The 21674-nt window shown below is 33.9% G+C and overlaps 1 protein-coding gene across 1 annotated transcript; it reads right to left on the bottom strand.

The window, feature by feature from the left end:
* Positions 1–7741: 7741 nt before the first annotated feature.
* Positions 7742–20937, bottom strand: LOC143046465 (uncharacterized). Its single transcript, XM_076219625.1, has 3 exons — positions 20850–20937; positions 13930–14400; positions 7742–11657 (listed from the first exon to the last, which is right to left on the bottom strand). The coding sequence occupies exons 1-3, from the start codon at positions 20896–20898 to the stop codon at positions 7864–7866; spliced, it is 4314 nt and encodes a 1437-aa protein (XP_076075740.1). The 5' UTR covers positions 20899–20937; the 3' UTR covers positions 7742–7863.
* Between the last annotated feature and the right edge of the window lie 737 nt (positions 20938–21674).

The following is a 21674-nucleotide window of genomic DNA, read 5'->3' as shown; positions in this document are numbered from 1 at the left end:
TTTCGGGATTAACCCTTTCGGGACCCGGGATTTTTTTTTTTCATTCAGGACCTCGGGATTTCATGTTTTTAAGTCCAGGATTTTGGATCAACATAATATCAATGATTAGTAAAGAAGGCGAGACATTTCAGCGTGTGCACTCTTTTCGTAATTTGAGAAATTTTAAATAATTTAACATTTATCGAAATTGCCTCTTTGTTGATACTATTATATTTTTTGTAGCTCGTCCGCTCCCCTTTTATATTCGTTATGTAAACAGAAAGTCACAACTGTTTTGTTTTTTTACAGGGACCACGAAACTTTTATCCTGATCCATATCAGGCTGATAATTCTGAGCATACAATCCATCTTGATCAAAATGAATTTTGCAAGTAGCCCCAGAAGTGGGATATAGAGATGGGGTGCTATTGAGGTTACAAAAAGGGATGGTCGGATATAGGATTATTAAAATGTGGGTAATGAAATCAAGGGGACACCAAAGGTGGGATCTGGAGAACAAACAAAAAAGATGAATTTAGGAAAAGGCGCACACCGAGTCACACCAACCTTATTCACGTGAATGAAATGAAATCCCATCTGTAATGTCAGAATAAGATTTTAGTGTTGTTTACTTTTTTTTAGGGGGAGGACGGGCGTGCATCATAGGAAGATCTCCCATCTCTGACTCAAAATATGGATAATTTTATGTCAAGGGTTTTATGATTCTCCCTGACAGCCTCAGACATAATAATTTTGTATCTTCTATTTTTTTTAAATAGACAATCCAATTGAGAATGGAAATAGGGAATGTGTCAAAGAGACAATAACCCAACCATATATATAGAACAGACAACAGCAGAAGGTCACCAATAGGTCTTTAATGCAGCGAGAAACTGCCGCACGATAATGGACGCCATACTAATCAAATTAAAAACTAAAAACCTAATTTAAAAATAATACAAGACTAACAGAGGCCAGAGGCTTCTGACTTGGAACAGGCGCAAAATAAGTGGGGTTAAACATGTTTATGAGATTTCAACCCTCCCCTGATACCTCTGACCAATGTAGAAAAGTAAACGCATAACCATACACCCAGTAAAATTCTGTTCAAAAGATGTCCGATGTCAGAAGAGGTAACAAAAGAAAATAAACAAAATGATAATAACACATAGATAACAACAGACTACTAGAAGTTACTGACATGTCAGCTCCAGACCTTAATTAAACTGATTTTAAGATTACGTCCTCATCATAGGAATATCAGGCAACTCCCGTTAGGGGTTCAGTATTATACAAATTATAAAATATTTAAGAGAAGAACATAACCCGTGTCATGCCAACAACTGGTTTTTAAAAAAAATATGTTTAATCCCGATGTAAAGACCCTATAAGTGAAACAATATTAAAACCAAAATATGCAAACTTTAATAACCTGACAACCACAACAGAATCGTACTATATCCCTTCTTCATAAGTCTGTTTAACAGTTTTTTTTATCTTCTATAATGTTCCTTGTTGTCGTTAGTTGATGTGATTCATAAGTGTTTCTCGTTCTGTATATAGATTATACCGTTGTTTTTCCCGCTTGAATCGTTTTACACTAGTCATTTTGGGAACAATTTATAGTTTATTGTTTTATGTGAACCATGACTCTGTGTTGAAGACCGTACTTTGACCTATAATGATTTTTATTTTAAAAATTGTGACTTAGAAGGCAAACTGTCTCATTGGCACTCATACCACATCTTCTTATATCTAGAGAAATGTAAATTAGCTTCACATTTGAAGTTAATTTTTAGCTAAAATGCCACCGCACATTTATTCCAAATAAAAGAAAATCTGTCTCAAAATGAACAAACTTTAAGTAATCAGCAATATCAGTCTTGACACAAAATGTACCAAATAAACCATACTATAAAAATTAAAGACCACAGGAACAAATATACACCTACATTTTCAAAACTTGTCTCCTAAAGACAGTCGTATCTAATTCCACCGAGCACTGACTCAAATGTCTGCTTAATTTCTGATTAGTTTTCCCAAAATAATGTATTTCAGTTAAAAACAGAAAAATCGCTGTAAAATTCAACATCAACCTCGCGGGACAAACATTTAGCATTAGTAATTCTGATTGAGATTCGGAGATGTAACCCACAACTTGTTCTAGTTGTAAACAGAGACGATGGATGCCAAATGTTAAAGCACTATTGGTATTAAAATAGCTAAGTAATACTACCCCCCCCCCAAAAAAAAACAAAAAAAAAAACCAGTGAACATATTATTTAATTCATTTTACCTAGTTAAGAAAGGGGGAGCATCAATGACTTCCAAAAATTAATCAACCTTATACAGAGAGACTGGGAACAGAACAGCTTTCCTAGGTGTTGTTTTTATCTTTACATATTTTCTAGGTTGTCAACGAGGATATCACCAAATCCGTAGCCATAAAGTACGAAATTTTATGTTACAATATTTTTCATTTACTATTTATTGATGAATATGTTATAGCTCTCAGCTTTAGTGAAGCTATTCTGTCGTTTAAGATTTTATAGGGCATATTGTAATTGCTTTCCGCTATGCTAAATCCTTTTATGGCAATAATCGAACCGTGTTGTTACGAGCAGGGTTATATTATACCTAGATCCATGCGTCTCCGTATTGCTCAGATGTTATCTTAAATGTATATTAACTTTTTAAAGAAGTTTACAAATGTTTTGCAACGGTGCAAATACTAAACTTTGGAGTAAAAATAAATATCTCTATCAATGAATTAAACAAACCAATATCCATTTGATTTAACAGATATAAAGAGAATATGTAGTTAACCTGAATGTGAATAACAAAATAGGGAAATATAAAGTTAAGGGTTTTAAGCAAGGGAAATAACAATAATTTTGCATAATAATCCTGCGCCACATCACAAAATTTTGCTGGTGCGTTGTTGTTCTCCTATCTTTTCGGGGTAAGGTAATAAATGTGTATACACGGGTTCACACATACACATATGTGTATTATATTTAAAACATAAAAACAAAACTTTGATTAAACAAATTGAAAAATCCTCAACACAAAAAAAAAAAAACATTTTTATTTTTGAGAAAGAAAAAAATTAAAGATGAAAATTCAACATTTTTCATTTTTCAATATTTCAAAGCAAATTGAAAAATGCTCCACATTGGAGCATTTTTCATTTTTCAAATTTTAAAGGCAAATTGAAAAATGCTCCACGTTGGAGCATTTTTCATTTTTTGATTTTTGAAGGCAAATTGAAAAATGATCCACGTTGGAGCATTTTTCATTTTTCAATTTTTAAAGGCAAATTGAAAAATGCTCCACGTCTTAGCATTTTTCATTTTTCAATATTTTATGGCAAATTGAAAAATGCTTAAGGTAAGCAATTTCAATATTTTGTCCTTAAGAAGGAGATTGAAATTTGCTTCTTTTCTAAAACAATCAAATTCAAATGTTTTAATTTATTCAAACTGTTGATAAGATGAAATCTTTTTAAGACAAACTTATCATTACTTTTAATATTATCCTCGTGAATTCAAATAATGTAATGTCATGAAAATTACAAATTTCAATTCTCATAACGAAAATGATTTTTCAGAAGTGACTTCAACAGATGTTTGTTACATTTATCAAACCAATTAATTTTAAAATTTGTAGTGTATTTTCAAAATCTATTTGTTCAGCTTAAAATGAAAAATGTTTGGCGTAAATATACACGGTCTTTCCTCCAATATGCTTATTTTCATCGTTGGCGAGGTCTGCACAATTACATACAGGCCACTGTATGGGTGGCCGTAAGCAAAGGTCTCTGTGATGGTCTTCTCGCAAATTAACCAGTAGCTATGAGTCGATTTCGAACAGTATGTGTGTAAAGTCTCATGTAAGTCAACTACTCTCTTTTTAGGATTTTACTGTTGGCAAAGGGTTTCCTACTGGTCTTCTTGATCTCGGTAGGTCCATATCATCATTTGTTGCCTGATTTTTATTCACAAAACGACTTATAGTGGAATGGTGATGACCAACAATATAGGCAATTAGTCGCAGCGACATACCCACTTCTCTCAATTTCGACTATCATATCTATTTTCCTCTGCTTACATGACAGTTTCAAATCTTTTACTAAATGAAAAATCTTTATTGATTTTTTTACAGATATTTAAAAATTAAAAACAATCAGTCCTATTACACCAATTTTGTTCCTGATAGTTGGAGTATCACTGAACATTTGTTTTATGGAGATTCATAAGTTCAGGAATTAACACAGTAACGTGTATAATAAAGATTCATTACTTTATAACATGAACCTTTTAAAGATAACATTTCGATTTTTGCTCATTAATAAAGGTCGTACGCTGATTGCAATTATTCACATTCTTATCATGCCATCTGTTGATATTAACCCCAATGTTGACGGGCTTTGGTTTTCTCATATCGGCCAGTTTTTGACATTCGAGTGTCTGGAGAAATCCACGATCTTCGACAAGAAAACTTCAATTTATATTTTTTTTCAATAAATGTCGAGAATAAAAGTAGAATGCAAATTAAAGCAACAAATGAAAACAATGATCAAGCCAGAAAAAGAATCATCCTTTCCCTACCAGAATATCAAATGGTCGCTCCTTTTAATTTACTGTGTCTATCCGGCTCCCAAAGTACTGAAGGTTACAGTTTAAAATGAATTGGATCAATCTAGATGCAATGTTGTTAAGATTGTTTTCTATGTTCTGTTTTGTGTTTGTTGTTATTCTGTTTTTGTGTTTGTCTTTTTCTTGTTTAGCCATATCATTGTCAATTTATTTTCGACTAATGAGTGTGAATGTCCCTTCGGTATCCTTCGCCTCTCAAGGACTAGTTTTCTCCTAAATGTAATTTACCTTTCTTCTACCGCCATTGTTAGACAATATAAAAAAGAAGATGTGGTATGAATCCCAATGAGATAACTCTCCTCAAGAGAAGAAACGATACAGAAATTAACAACTTTTTGTCAGCATACGTACGGCCTTCGTCAATCAGCGAAGCCCATACCGCATAGTCAGCTTAAAAAAGTCCCGAAATGACAAATGTAAAAAAATCAAAACGAGAAAACTAACGGTCTAACTTATGTACAATCCATTAACAATAACAGTATGTCTTATAACTAAAATGTGCTTGCATTTCCTATCATGATTTTCTTGATAGAGGGTTGCTGATCACAAGGAAGCTATTAAACCAAGAGTTCCAAATGGTAAAGTTGAAATCATCCCTTCGTAAATTTTACGGACGCCATCACGAGTTGGTTGACCGTTATGGAATAACCGTTTCACAAATGATATCGGATATGTTCCTTACGTCGTAACTACAATTCCCTTCCCTTTCATGAATGTGACCTACCGAATTAGACTATTTACCGGATTTGTAATCACATAAGCAACACGACGGGTGCCACATGTGGAGCAGGATCTGCTTACCCTTCCGGAGCACCTGAGATCACCCCTAGTTTTTGGTGGGGTTCGTGTTGTTTATTCTTTAGTTTTCTATGTTGTGTCATGTGTACTATTGTTTTTCTGTTTGTCTTTTTCATTTTTAGCCATGGCGTTGTCAGTTTGTTTTAGATTTATGAGTTTGACTGTCCCTTTGGTATCTTTCGTCCCTCTTTTATACATCTTTATTTCTGAAGAGACCAAATTACATAGGTATAGAGATATACACAATAAATAAAACATCATGTATATGCATAGACATACAAAGTATAGCTATACGAAAGCAAGACAGAGGCATATTTCATAAATTATAGTATACAGAATAAGCTAAAAAGTGTCAAATACACGAGTTCCCCAGGAGAACCTATATGCATAATGATTAGTCTGTTGGCTTTGTGTATAAAGTTTTTTAGTTTTTTTTTGCAAATCTGATGTGTAATGCCACTTCAAAAGGTATGTACAGTTCATTCTTATGTTGTGCACTTGAACCACTGTCCAGGGTTAAGAGAGGCTTAAGCGCTCGAAAACAAGTTTGAACAGCGGTATACTGGCACTACTACTGTCTCTACTTAAAAAATCACAATCGGTGTGGTGTTGTCAAAGCCAAGACAGGAGCATCATACTTAATTATACCTTTAATTGGTTATATCAACGCCAATGGAATCTGTTGTGTAACTGTCTCATATGTAATTATATTATCACATATCCTTATAAATATATACATTGATATAAGGGACAGACATCAGAGGCATCTAGTTCAAAACTTGTTTTTTGTAGGTTCGTATATAAAATTTGCCAATTGATTATATTATATAATTAGGGACATTCTGTTTTGAATTTCCCTCGGACTTCGTTTTTTTTTTGTTATTTTACTTTTTACTAATTATTGTTAAAAATTCTGAATTAATAAAATATAGTTGTTATTTTTGCCACTTTCGAATACACATACTAAATTGTTTGTAACAGAATGTATAATCGTTTACGGATGACATACTTAAGATAATTACAAATAGATTTAGAAAATTTATGATTTACCTCATCATATATATCAGGATTAGTTAGTTACCAAAGGTACCAGGATTATAATTTAGTACGCCAGACGCGCGTTTCGTCTACATAAGACTCATAAGTGACGCTCATGTCAAACTATTCATAAAGCCAAACAAGTACAAAGTTGAAGAGCATTGAGGATCCAAAATTCCAAAAAGTTGTGCCAAATACGGCTAAGGTAATCTATGCCTGGGATAAGAAAATCCTTAGTTTTTCGAAAAATTCAAAATTTGGTAAACAGGAAATTTATAAAAATGACCACATTATTGATATTCATGTCAACACCGGAGTGCTGACTACTGGGCTGGTGATACCCTCGGGGACGATTAAAATTTTGCCCGTTAGACGCTCGTTTCGTCAACAAATTAAAGACTAAACTGTATAAAAAGAATGTCCAGTAATAATCAATCCATAAGAGCCCTCATGATGTAAATTGTGTCATGCACAGAATTATACTGTCTTATGTCTACTAGGATAGTTTGACCTTACAAAACGTGTCATTGCAAACTGGTTTTGTCATGCACAGAATTATATTTATCATATACTTGTACAAAATATTACTAAAATTTTACAGTTCAATAACATTTGAAAATATCAAAAGGCTATAAAAGGATTACTAGGTTTATTAACCAGATTCCTCAGAATATCCATAGCGGGCTGATAAAGGTACCTTTATTAACTGCTTCCGGAATGTTATCACATGCCTTTCCGTTAATTTCCGTGACGTTTATCACATGCAACTTCGTGGATTTCCGGAAATTTGTTTGAAAACGGCAAGTGGTAAGATTTTTCACAAAATGGTTGAGGAGCAAAAATGAATTAAGTTAAACATGTTTTGAAAGACATAGATAAGGTGAAAATATTATCTAAAACATGATAAATGTTGTGACAAGATAAATAAAATGCTTGTAATATCAATAAAAACAATTAAAGTTAAGATTTATTTTTGGTTGTCTGTACTGCAGTAAATGTTATCTGAAAGTGCAAAGGCAAACAAAATTAAATTTTAATAGTTCTTGTCTGTATTTCTTCTGCTGAAGTATATGATAAAAAGATAATTACATGTCATTTTTCATATCAGACCCTTTATCGACCCTCGTTCATGATATTAGCCCTCGAGCCTACGGCTCTTGGGCTAATATCATTACCTTGGGCCGATAAAGGGTCTGATATGAAAAATGCCATGTAATAATCTATACATACTGTCTTATGTCTCCTTGGATAGGTCGAACTTACAAAACGTGTCATTGCAAACTGCATAATGTTGAAACTTAAAACTTTTCATAACATTATTTTTATTTGAAGTCTAAATACATATAAAATGTATCAACTATCTAGATTGAAAAAAAAACAATTGTCAATTTCAACTTTTTGAATGGGATGCCTTTGTTGGAATGAAATGGCCTGAGATATCCGAAAGTAAAAGACATTCGAGTACCAAACACATAACGAAAACTCCAACAAACCCAATGTATTTAGAAGATGTTCTATCGTCATTTGCTGATACTTTCCTGGCCCTGAACATACTGGTCTCTTTTGGATCGATAGCAATTGCTTCATTCAAAATGTTCAAATATTCCTGCATAGAATCGAGATTTGCGTGTGTTGAGTTATATGGGATACAAGGACACCAACAGCTGGAGCCTGTAGTTATATTACTACTACCTGCGTTATAATGACTCGTTGAGAGCACACCTGGTATTGGTTGACTAATAAAGCTTGTGTATGGTGTTGATGCTTCGGTTGTGTCTTGTTTTGTTGCAGAATCAATTGTCGTTGTCTGAAAATGAGTTGATTGCGTTTTCAAGTCGGTCTTTGAAGTGTAGGCTTTAGTTGTGCCTTGTTTTGTTGTTGTTTGAAAAGATGTTGATTGAGTATTGAAGCTTGTGTCCGTTGTGGAGGCTTCAGTTGTGATCTCTTTTGTTGTTGTCTGAATATGAGTTGATTGAGTATTTAAACTTGTGTCCGTTGTAGAGAGTACATAAGTAGTTCCTTTTGTTGTTGTTTGAAAAGATGTTGATTGAGTATTGAAGTTTGTTTCCGTTGTGGAAGCTTCAGTTGTGATCTCTTTTGTTGTTGTCTGAATAGGAGTTGATTGAGTATTTAAACTTGTGTCCGTTGTAGAGAGTACATAAGTAGTTCCTTTTGTTGTTGTTTGAAAAGATGTTGATTGAGTATTGAAGTTTGTTTCCGTTGTGGAAGCTTGAGTTGTGATCTCTTTTGTTGTTGTCTGAATAGGAGTTGATTGAGTATTTAAACTTGTGTCCGTTGTGGAGGCTTCAGTTGTAGTTCCTTTTGTCATTGTCTGAATAGGAGTTGAATGAGTATTGAAGTTTGTGTCCGTTGTGGAGGCTTCAGTTGTGATATCTTTTGTTGTTGTCTGAATAGGAGTTGATTGAGTATTTAAACTTGTGTCCGTTGTAGAGAGTACATATGTAGTTCCTTTTGTTGTTGTTCGAAAAGATGTTGATTGGGTATTGAAGTTTGTGTCCGTTGTGGAGAGTTCAGTTGTGATCTCTTTTGTTGTTGTCTGATTAGGAGTTGATTGAGTATTGAAGTTTGTGTCCGTTGTGGAGAGTTCAGTTGTGATCTCTTTTGTTGTTGTCTGAATAGGAGTTGACTGAGTATTTAAGCTTGTGTCCGTTGTAGAGGCTTCAGTTGTGATCTCTTTTGTTGTTGTCTGAATAGGAGTTGATTGAGTATTTAAGCTTGTGTCCGTTGTAGAGGCTTCAGTTGTGATCTCTTTTGTTGTTGTCTGAATAGGAGTTGACTGAGTATTTAAGCTTGTGTCCGTTGTAGAGGCTTCAGTTGTAGTTCCTTTTGTTGTTGTCTGAATAGAAGTTGAATGAGTATTGAAGTTTGTGTCCGTTGTGGAGGCTTCAGTTGTGATATCTTTTGTTGATGTCTGAATAAGAGTTGATTGAGTATTTAAGCTTGTGTCCGTTGTGGATGGTAGTGCTGTGCCTTTGTTTGTTGTTGATTGAACAGGAGTTGATTGAGTTTCAAAGCTTGTGTCTGTTGTAAAGGGTTGGATTGTGGTTTCTTTTGTTGATTGAATCGAAGTTGATTGCGTATAGAGGCTTGTGTCCGTTGTAGAGGGTTCAGGCAATGTTCCTTTTGTAGTTGTTTGAATCGAAGTTGATGGAGTATTGATGCTTGTGTCTGTTGTAGAGGCCTCAGTTGTCGTTCCTTTTGTTGTTGTTTGAATCGAAGTTGATGGAGTATTGAAGCTGGTGTCTGTTGTGGAGGCTTCAGTTGTGATATCTTTTGTTGATGTCTGAATAGGAGTTGATTGAGTATTTAAGCTTGTGTCCGTTGTGGATGGTAGTGCTGTGCCTTCGTTTGTTGTTGATTGAACAGGAGTTGATTGAGTTTCAAAGCTTGTGTCTGTTGTAAAGGGTTGAATTGTGGTTTCTTTTGTTGATTGAATCGAAGTTGATTGCGTATAGAGGCTTGTGTCCGTTGTAGAGGGTTCAGGCAATGTTCCTTTTGTAGTTGTTTGAATCGAAGTTGATGGAGTATTGATGCTTGTGTCTGTTGTAGAGGCCTCAGTTGTCGTTCCTTTTGTTGTTGTTTGAATCGAAGTTGATTGAATATTTAAGTTTGTGTCCGTTGTGGAGGCTTCAGTTGTGATATCTTTTGTTGTCGTCTGAATAGGAGTTGACTGAGTATTTAAGCTTGTGTCCGTTGTGGAGGCTTCAGTTGTAGTTCCTTTTGTTGTCGTCTGAATAGGAGTTGAATGAGTATTGAAGTTTGTGTCTGTTGTGGAGACTTCAGTTGTGATCTCTTTTGTTGTTGTCTGAATAGGAGTTGATTGAGTATTTAAACTTGTGTCTGTTGTAGAGAGGACATATGTAGTTCCTTTTGTTGTTGTTTGAAAAGATGTTGATTGAGTATTGAAGTTTGTGTCCGTTGTGGAGAGTTCAGTTGTGATCTCTTTTGTTGTTGTCTGAATAGGAGTTGATTGAGTATTTAAGCTTGTGTCCGTTGTAGAGGCTTCAGTTGTGAACTCTTTTGTTGTTGTCTGAATAGGAGTTGACTGAGTATATAAGTTTGTGTCCGTTGTAGAGGCTTCAGTTGTAGTTCCTTTTGTAGTTGTCTGAATAGAAGTTGAATGAATATTGAAGTTTGTGTCCGTTGTGGAGGCGTCAGTTGTGATATCTTTTGTTGATTGAACAGGAGTTGATTGAGTTTCAAAGCTTGTGTCTGTTGTAAAGGGTTGAATTGTGGTTTCTTTTGTTGATTGAGTCGAAGTTGATTGCGTATAGAGGCTTGTGTCCGTTGTAGAGGGTTCAGGCAATGTTCCTTTTGTTATTGTTTGAATCGAAGTTGATGGAGTATTGAAGCTGGTGTCTTTTGTGGAGGCCTCAGTTGTCGTTCCTTTTGTAGTATTTTGATTCGAAGTTGATGGAGTATCGATGCTTGTGTCTGTTGTGGAGGCCTCAGTTGTCGTTCCTTTTGTTGTTGATTGAATCAAAGTTGATGGAGTATTGAAGCTGGTGTCTGTTGTAGAGGCCTCAGTTGTCGTTCCTTTTGTTGTTGTTTGAATAGAAGTTGATGGAGTATTGAAGCTGGTGTCTGTTGTTGGGGCCTCAGTTGTCGTTCCTTTTGTTGTTGTTTGAATCGAAGTTGATTGAGTATTGAAGCTGGTGTCTGTTGTGGAGGCCTCAGTTGTCTTTCCTTTTGTTGTTGTTTGAATCGAAGTTGATGGAGTATTGAAGCTGGTGTCTGTTGTGGAGGCCTCAGTTGTCGTTCCTTTTGCTGTTGTTTGAATCGAAGTTGATAGAGCATTGAAGCTGGTGTCTGTTGTGGAGGCCTCAGTTGTCGTTCCTTTTGTTGTTGTTTGAATCGAAGTTGATGGAGTATTGAAGCTGGTGTCCGTTGTGGAAGCCTCAGTTGTCGTTCCTTTTGTTGTTGTCTGAATCGAAGTTGATGGAGTATTGAAGCTGGTGTCCGTTGTGGAGGCCTCAGTTGTCGTTCCTTTTGTTGTTGTTTGAATCGAAGTTGATGGAGAATTGAAGTTGGTGTCTGTTGTGGAGGCCTCAGTTGTACCTTGTTTTGTTGATGAGGAGTCAGTTGTTAGTTGACTACATGTTGATGCATAATCATCTCGCGGATGACACATCACCTCTTCCGACACACCGACCTGACATTGATCTAAAAATACAAATCATATCAAAAGGATTTAAATATCGGCATTGGTTTAAGTTTTACGTGATCTTTTTTGAAGTGTAAGAAATCTCATTCAAGAGTTTCAGAGTAATCTACATTAAAACTAGATCCATTTTAGTTTTTTTTATGTATTACATGGTGTTTTATATTTTCGCAGTATCCTACGTGTAAAGCAAGGACCAGTTATATATAATATTTATTTCTATAGATAATGTTTGAAAAAGGTTTTGGTTTTCCATATGAGAGAAAATGGTTTTAGTGACAAACCTAAGTGAAATATCTACCTATATGTGCAACAATTAAGTAAATACCTGAAGCAGTGTTCAACCTAGTTTATTATGGCAGAGAAAACCATCAATATAGCGGAATGTAAAGTTAAAAGATATATTTTATTCTTTCTCCATTAAAGGGATAGATATTTCAGCTTATGATATTGCTTGTATGTACTGAATCTCATTTTACTTTACGGTTACATTTTCTGTAAACGTCTTTAAAGCATTATATTTTTTTTAAATATTATATAGATATAGGAAGATGTGGAATGAGTGCCAATGAGACAACTCTCCATCCAAATAACAATTTATAAAAGTAAACCATTATAGGTTAAAGTACAGCCTTCAACACATAGCCTTGGCTCACACCGAACAGCAAGCTATAAAGGGCCCAAAACAATTAGTAATATAAAACCATTCAAACAGGAAAACCAACGGTCTAATCTATATAAAAACGAAATACATATACATTTATGTAATATATGATATATATAGGAAACAATCGTGAATATGATACATTCGTGAAAAGGGAACAATCGTGAATATGAAACATTCGTGAATAGGATACAATCATGAAAAGGACACAATCGTGAATCGGATACAATCATGAATAGGATGCAATCATGAATAGGATACAATCATGAATAGGATGCAATCGTGAATATAATACAATCGTGAATAGAATGCAATCATGAAAAGGAAACAATCGTGAATAGAATATAACCGTGAATAGGATATAATAGTGAATAGTAAAAATTCGTAAATCGAATACACTCATGAATAGGATACAATCGTGAATAGGATATAATCGTGAATAAGATAAAATCGTGAATCGAAAACACTCATGAATAGAATGCAATCATGAATATGATACAATCGTGAATAGGAAACAATCGTGAATCGGATACAATCATGAATAGGATGCAATCGTGAATATGATACAATCATGAATTGGATAAAATCGAGAATCGAATACACTCACGAATAGGATACAATTGTGAATAGGATATAATCGTGAATAGGTTAAAATCGTGAATCGAATACAATCGTTAATAGTATACAATCATGAATAGAAGATACAATCATGAAAAGAAAACAATCGTGAATAGGATATAATCGTGAATAGGATACAATCATGAATATGATACAATCGTGAATCGGGTAAAATCATGAATAGGATGCAATCGTGAAGATGATACAATCGTGAATCAGATAAAACCGTGAATCGAATACACTCATGAATAGGATGCAATCGTGAAGATGATACAATCGTGAATCAGATAATACCGTGAATCGAATACACTCATGAATAGGATACAATCGTGAATAGGATATAATCGTGAATAGGATAAAATCGTGAATCGATTACAATCGTTAATAGGATACAATCGTGAATAAGATGCAATCGTGTCATAGGATACAATCGTGAATATGATAAAATCGTGAATCGAATACACTCATGACTAGGATACAATCGTGAATAGGATAAAATAGTGTATCGAATACACTCATGAATAGGATACAATCGTGAATTGGACACAATCGTTAAAAAGAAACAATTATGTGCATCAAGTACAATTCTCAATAGAACACAATATGGAAATTACAAATCAGACGAACAGAAATGATCAGAGTTTTATACTTAGATATAACATTTACTGACTTCAATACGGAGCCTTGGCTCACACAGAACTACAAGTTATAACGGCCACCAATTATGACTAGTGGAAAACTATTCAGACAGGAAAACCAACAGTCTAATCTATATTAAACAAGAAACACTTATGAACCATATAAAAATAAGAAACACTTATGAACCATATAAAAATAAAAAACATTTATGAACCACATCAAAAAACAACAACCACTGAACATCAGGTTCCTGACTTAGGACAGGTGCAAACAAATGCTGCGGGTTTAGATGTTTAAATAGGCGCCAACCTTCAACCATCCTGAAACATCACACCATTGAAAGACATCTTTACCTAGTTTTATACTCCACGTTATGTTGTTCGCAGACTCCGATTCTAATCCTATTAAATCTATAGGTATGTCGCTTTTGTACTCTGCTGTCATCAAAACACTAGTGCCTTCAATCTCTCCTGTTCCAACCATTACAATGTTATTCCATGAAATCCAGAAAATTCTTTCTTCGTTACAACTTAAGATGTTAGTAGAACTGATTTCGGTTTTTTCACATTCTGACCAGACTAAAGTGTAACATCTTGTTATACGAGAAACTACGGATCCATCCCATAGTACGCGTCCGATAACAATATGATAACTTGGACGTAGTGTAGTGGTATTGGTTGAGAAAATTAGTCTGACTTCGTCACATGATCTGACAGAAAAAATGAAGGACGTGTAGTTGGTGTGTGTTATTGGTATAGTATTCATTATTTTATAAACATTGTTGGGCCAAGTGCACACAGTGAAATTATGACCAATAGTTCCACCTACAATGGAAAACAATACAATTATTATGTTTCATATTTATTATTTATGTGTATTTGTTAAATAATCAAATATATATACTAGGATTGAATATATATTATATTATATATAAATATACTAAATAAATAAATGATTTGGAAAATACATTGAAGGTATAAAAAGTCATGAGAATTCCGAATGCAATTAGGTTATATCCGGGCACTCTGGTTCTAAACCTTGGTTCCATCTGGGTTTTCTGGTTCTGAACCTTGGTTCTTTGGTTCGAAACCATGGTAACTGGTTCAACATCCGGGTTGTTTGGTTAAGGCAACCCAACTTCTTGGTTCCATCTGGGTTCTATTCTAGAACATTCTAATGTTCCCGTTGAACATAACAGAAGATAACCGCAAGTCTCCGAATAAAAAGGTAAAGTAGGTCAAAGACGCTAAAATTATTTTATAACATTAAACATTTTAGCATCGACGGTAAAGGAAACTATAAGGTATTTATCTTCTCATTTTAATTATTTTGATAAGGAAACTAGATAAAAATAAAGCATCGTAAAGATTTTTAAAACAAACCGAAGTATACAGTATATCGAACATCCTTTTATTTAATTCAGTCATTTTGTTTTCTTTTTTTCCCCCTTTACTCATCCCTTATTTACGTAAATATGTCTAGACAGTGGCGGATCCAGAACTTTTCCTAAGGGGGGCCCGCTTCAGTCATGCTTCAATGATTTCCTATATAATCAACCAAATTTTTCCCACGAAGGACCCCCCCCCCCCCCCCCTGGATCCGCTCTTGGTTCCATCTTGGTTCTATTCTAGATCATTCTAATGTTCCCGTTGAACATAACAGAAGATAACCGCAAGTCTCCGAATAAAAAGGTAAAGTAGGTCAAAGACGCTAAAATTATTTTATAACATTAAACATTTTAGCATCGACGGTAAAGGAAGCTATAAGGTATTTATCTTCTCATTTTAATTATTTTGATAAGAAAACTAGATAAAAATAAAGCATCGTATATATTTTTAAAACAAACCGAAGTATACAGTACATCGAACATCTTTTTATTTAATTCAGTCATGCTGTTTTCTTTTTTTTCCTTTACTCATCCCTTATTTACGTAAATATGTCTAGACAGTGGCGGATCCAGAACTTTTCCTAAGGGGGCCCGCTTCATTCATGCTTCAATAATTCCCTATATAATCAACCAAATTTCCCCCACAAAGGGTTTGGGGGCGCCCCCTGGATCCACCTATGCTAGAAGTTTTAAAACCACCCAATTAGGACATATTGTTTATATGGCTAACGATATGTGCATCTAGTCACTTGACCAGTTGACGACTTGCATATATATTTGATTGCACATTTATTATCAAGTTTGACTGAATTTTATTTAATGGATTTTTAATAATGTCAGATTTGAAAGAAATACATGTGAAGTATATGTTAGAAATCTTTTTGTTCAAAACAGAATGTTAAAAGACATATAAAGGAAAGTTATGATCAATAAGTTGGTAAGCTTTAATTAGTTGGAAAAAAAGTTATAAATATAATAAAATGTATAATTATGTACAATAAATTTGTCAAATTTGATACTCATTCAGTCGTTGTGAAGGGCATGCATATAATCATTCGGTCAAAAATAAAGAAATCAAGATTAAGATTGAATGAATATTATTTTTATAATAAAATTAATTTTACATGTGTTAATGACAGTGCTAGTGGGATGTGTATCACCAGCACAATAGTAAGAATGTCTGTGTTGGTGCCATGATTTAGGAACATAAAGAGTTACACTAGTCCGTCTGTCCCGAATGTCCCATAAAAACGGGTTCTGCTCTTCTTACTTTAGTTTGCCTCAATCAAATACTTCAAAACCTAAACACATTATATAAAAGGAGCTGATGCATGAGTGCCAATGAGAACTCTCCACAAGAGACTAAATGACACAGAAATTAACAATTATACAATGTAGCCTAGGTCACCAACACGGTCTTCAACAATGGGCAAGGTTCATACCGCAAAGTCAGCTTTTAAAGGCACCGACATGACAATGTAAAACAATTCAAACAAGAAAACAAACGGTATAAGTTATGTACAAAAAATAAACGAAAAACAAAATAAGCACGTGCATATAAAATAAGGCGGGGTTAAAAATGTTAGCGGGATCCCAACCCTCCCCCGTATGTGGCATGAGTGCCAATAAGAACTCTCCACAAAAGACCAGATCACACAAACACTAACAACTATGGGTCATATGCAGCTTTCAACAATGAGCAGTCAATACCGCATATAGTCAGCAATAAAAGGCACTGAAATGACATTGTAAAACAGTATTCAAACGGGAAAATAAACGACCAAATTTATGTACAAAAAATGAACGAAAAACAAGTATGTAACACATAAAAAACGACATTCATTTAATTACAGGCTCCTGACTTACCACAAGCACATACATACCGAATAAGGCGGGTTTGAACATGTCAGCGGGATCCCCACCTCAACACCAAATCAAATTTGAAATTTTTAAGTGTCACATTTACCGTTCAAGAGTTATCATGTCCCTTTAAAAAATATAAGAAGTGCTGACTCTTTCGATTCCTTTGTTTTAAATAAGTCTAACTCAATCAAATGTTATGAACCTTATACGCGATTCACATTACCCCATAACACAGATCTGTGAAGCTCAATATTGGGTCACGATGGCGTCACTGTTCATGTTTTTTTATATGTAAAAAGTTGTGGTACGAGTACCAATGATACAAATGTCAACCCGGAGCCTTGAGATAGGAAAACTGCTAAATCTATTGTTTCCGTTCTTTTACTTAAATTTGCCTCAGCCAAATGTTTTGAAACTTATTCACAATGCTTATGGTCACAAAACGGTCAAAATTACGCGAATCCTGCATCTATATGTGGAAGTTTACTCATTTTTTTCACAAGCAGGGGCATCTGTGATTAATAGACATATTCTACATTTATTTCAGTAATCAGCTTATTTTCTTCCATTGAATTCTTTTTTAAATAAACTGAACTTGCACATTTTTTTTCAGGATCTCGGTGCAGTTTGGTAACAGACAGTGATATCAAGTTAAATGTGACCAACTTAACAAAGTGTTTCACTAGATTGAGCTCTCTGTCTAAGTGTACTTTAATGGTTCTTAGCATTGAGTTCAGTTTATTGATATGCGTATACCTTCTGTGTGAATTTTTATGATGCAAAAGCAGACTATCCATACCTACATGTCCATGAAATGAAATCTAAGGTAAAATGATTGAAACATTTTGCATTATCTATCACAGGTGGCAGAACATGATGCTACTGAAGCAGTAATTTTTCTTACTTGATATTCACGGAAATTAAAGGATTTAGTTTCATCTGAACCAAACATTCTAAATAATTGAGAATGGAAATGTGGAATGTGTAAAAGAGACAGTAACAATGTCAAAAGAGCAGAAAGCAGTCAAAGGCCATTTATGAGTCCTCATAGCTGACTATGCGGTATGGGCTTTGCTCATTGTTGAAGGCCGTACGGTGACCTATAGTTGTTAAAGTCTGTGTCATTTTGGTCTTTTGTTGGTAGTTGTCTCATTGGCAACCATACCACATCTTCTTTTTTATATCTTCAACAAATCGAGAAAATCCCTCTTCCAGAGGCGGGCTTCAGATGGCCCTTAACAAAATGTGTACCAGTTCAAACTTCAAATTATAAAATCAACTTACAATTAAAAATATACAAGACTAACAAAAACCAGAGACTCCTGACTTGACGTCAAGGTAATCATACCAAGAGCCACATCCAATATGCAAAGGTCAAGAGTCAAAAAGTCATAGTCTGGTCAAGAGATTCTTGTGAAAAAAAAGGATTTTGATAAAAGGGTCATTGTGGTACACTAAACTAACAATATATCTTATGTATCTAATATATCTTAGAAGATATGGTACGAATGCCAATCATACAGTTAATTCTCCATTTAATTCAAACAAAATATACAAGTTTTACATTGAGGGCAAAGGTCAAGCTCACATGAAGTTTCTCGTGCCAATAGACTCATATAGAAAACCTAGGGCAGAGACAGAAACACAAGACATATAATAACTAAACTCAATTGAATGGAACTTGTATTGCAGGTCACTACAATTGCCTTCAACAAAGAATATAAACTTTCGCAACAAAGCAAGATTAACCCCGTCTTTCACTAAAGTTTGAGCAGGATTCTTTGCAACGATTATCTTAACACATATAATTGAGAATCGAGTCGTGCAGTTATGTCAAGAAATTAAAACGGTAAGATTATACATTAAAACAGTAAAAACTAGCCTAAGGGTTTACCATTAATTTTTAACCCAACCATATGATAGTACTATGGTAAACTTATGGATACACATGATACAGTCATGAAATTGAATATTTGAAATAGTACGACCAGAACAATACAAGACAGAGTTGTAAACAAAAGAAAGTAATGATGCATATCGAATTTTTAATTCCAATGCACAAATTAAGAACCGTAGTTTTCATTCAATTTATTTATCTAAAATGTACGCTTGGGTTAAACAATGGAAATTAACACTGTATATTTATATAAACGATCAATCTTGTAAATAAATAAAAACAATCATGGGATGAAAAAAGGAAAAGAAACCCACGGGCACTACCTTCTAATCTCTCTGCTTTATTTTATATCATGTATTTCGTTAATACAAATTATTCAGATATGTGTATGTCATGAAACTGTAATGAAACTGAATTATAAATTGAATATATTATTTAACATTGCAATATATATCTATAAGTATTAAGCAGACGGATAAGCTCTTTAAAGAATACAAAAGATAATTAAAAACCAATTGTTCAGAGAACGATTGAAGGTCTTTCCACCAGTTAATATCTATTTTGATATTAAAATATAAAACATCGGTCTAAAATGTCAGTTCATATGGCTTTATGGTGTATAGATATGAATTAAAAGCAAAGGTCAAAATCTAGAACGTCAAATTAACCTATGACCTTGACCTCAATTTCAAGGTCACAAACTGAGGATTTCAAATCAAAAGACCCTAGTCTCTAATATGTATGGTTAATAAGTTATATCACTTTAAACATAATTTAAGATATGATAGGGGCTAAAATTCCATTTCATTGTGTACGCACCCTTTCAACTAAAATTATTTAGTTACCACATGTCGCAACTAACAATTTATACAAAATAATTTGTCGATATCTTATAAGGTTAATGAAAATGAGTGAAAATAAGATGAATTCAAAAATTAGAATATGACCTTGACCTTTGACCTTGACCTAATTTTCATTTTTTTGGACCAAGAAACTCAAATCAAAAGATCCTAGGTCTCTATCACTCATGGTGTTCCAGTTTAAAATACATTTCAAAATTTCAAATACAAAAAGGGAAATAACTCTCATATGGAGCGTTCATATTGCTTCGGTTGAAATTGGACAAATCATGCGAGGGATATAACGAGCAATTTTATAAAATGAATTTGTTGTAATCTTTTACGGTTTCGAAGGAGTTGTGGACACAAGGAAAACAGTGTTTGGGGAGATAACTCCTACAAAGAAAAGTATTCGGTTACGCAGGGTAAATTTCAAAAGCGCATAAACTGTTCGATATCATATACCAAATATCTAAGCGACATATTGCGAAACAAATGTTTATCGCAAGAACAAAATTTGGCGGAAGAAAAAAAAAATCAGAAGAAAAACAATAGGTCTTTCCACAGAAAAGTGGAAAGACCTAATTAACATTTTACGTATGTAAAGCTACAACTACTCCTTTCTTTATCTCCGATAATCAATATGGAGTGATATTTAGAATTGAAAGCAAGATAATTCCCCCTTGTTTTTGTGTGTATGAAATGGATCATAGGTTACAAAGAGAGACATATGACATGTGGAGCAGGATCTGCTGAATCTAAGGGCAAATGAGATCACTGAAGATGTTGTATGTGAGTTCATGTGGCTTAGTCTTTAGCTTTCTATGATGTGTTTCGTAAAGTCATGACACAGTCAGTTAGTTTTCAACTTGTGAGCTTGATTATTTCTTAAGTATGTTCTGTATCTCTTGTATATACACAAATAAGGTCAGATGCTGATCTCTGAGTGTCATTTTGGTTGTTTCATTTTGTTGTTGGGTCTGTCACATGACGTTTACATACTATCAAAATATATCCATAAAGATATTAAATAAGATGACATATAAAAATAAAAAATATGGCATGATTGTCATTGAGACAATTCTTCACGAGAGACCAAATGACACAGAAAGTACCAACTAGGTCATCGTACGCCTTTAACAATGAACAAAGTTCATCCACACAGTCAGCTTTAATAAGCACCGAAATGACAAATGTAACACAATGCAAACGAAAGAACTAACGGCCTAATTAAATTGTACAAAATAATGGTAGAAAAAAACAATGTTCCGCCGCAACAATACTCACTTTTAAAAGTTCCAAATAATATGATGAAAATGATATTTTTCTGCACCATAACGTTAGCAAGAAGAAACAAATGATCAACTACTAGGTCCTCTCATCTCTAAGTCCTAACATATATACATTTGTACCTTTATTTTAACCTAGTGTGGTTATTCAATGACAGTATCGGTAAAATAGGTGCTTCTATCTACTGAATAATTGAACTATTGTTTGATACATTTGTTTAGACAACAAATTAGATGTTATACAACTGGCTCTTTTTATACATTTGTTTATACAATGTACACACAGTACTTGACTAAGTGAAAATTTTGGAATTTAAAAGCATACTCTTTATTTTAACAACTAAATAAAGCTCTGTTGATATTTGAAGAAATATTTGTTAATTTGATTGCTCAGTGAATAGTTATTGTTCTGGTATAAATGGAAAAAATCACAAGTTCTTGACAAATATTGAAATAAAAGTAGTTTTTACTACCTAAACAAATCACTTTACATGATTAAAGTACATATACCGCATGTTTCCAAACTTTTGTTGCGGACATCGTTTGCTTGACAGTGTTTCATAATTATACAGTAACTATTGGATTTTTTATTAAGTTATAACACATGTATAAACAGTTATGAAACTGTTTTGTATACAAAAGGCATGCTGTTTTTAAATAATGAATCAAAACAATAAATATTGTTAACACTAACAGACAATAGGTTCGCCCGTACTCTTACATATTCAGTAAATGATGCAAAACCAAAAAAATCACCAAGTCTTAGAGTATCTCAATTCACCAAGAAGGAATTTGAACTGAAAAGCATGCCTTTTTGATGTTA

The sequence above is a fragment of the Mytilus galloprovincialis genome, chromosome 9, assembly GCF_965363235.1.
Source record: "Mytilus galloprovincialis chromosome 9, xbMytGall1.hap1.1, whole genome shotgun sequence".
Taxonomy (NCBI): Eukaryota; Metazoa; Mollusca; class Bivalvia; order Mytilida; family Mytilidae; genus Mytilus; species Mytilus galloprovincialis.
Note: the sequence above shows the minus strand (reverse complement) of the source record. Positions and strands in the feature narration are given on the sequence as shown.

What these genes read in the sequence shown, in the direction of transcription:
- LOC143046465 (XM_076219625.1), bottom strand. Translation starts at nt 20,898, where the DNA reads ATGGTGCAGAAAAATATCATTTTCATCATATTATTTGGAACTTTTAAA. An exon ending in ATTATTTGGAACTTTTAAAA is followed by an intron (nt 14,401 to 20,849) that starts GTGAGTATTGTT and finishes TTTCCATTGTAG; the next exon opens with GTGGAACTATTGGTCATAAT. An exon ending in AACGTGGAGTATAAAACTAG is followed by an intron (nt 11,658 to 13,929) that starts GTAAAGATGTCT and finishes TTGTATTTTTAG; the next exon opens with ATCAATGTCAGGTCGGTGTG.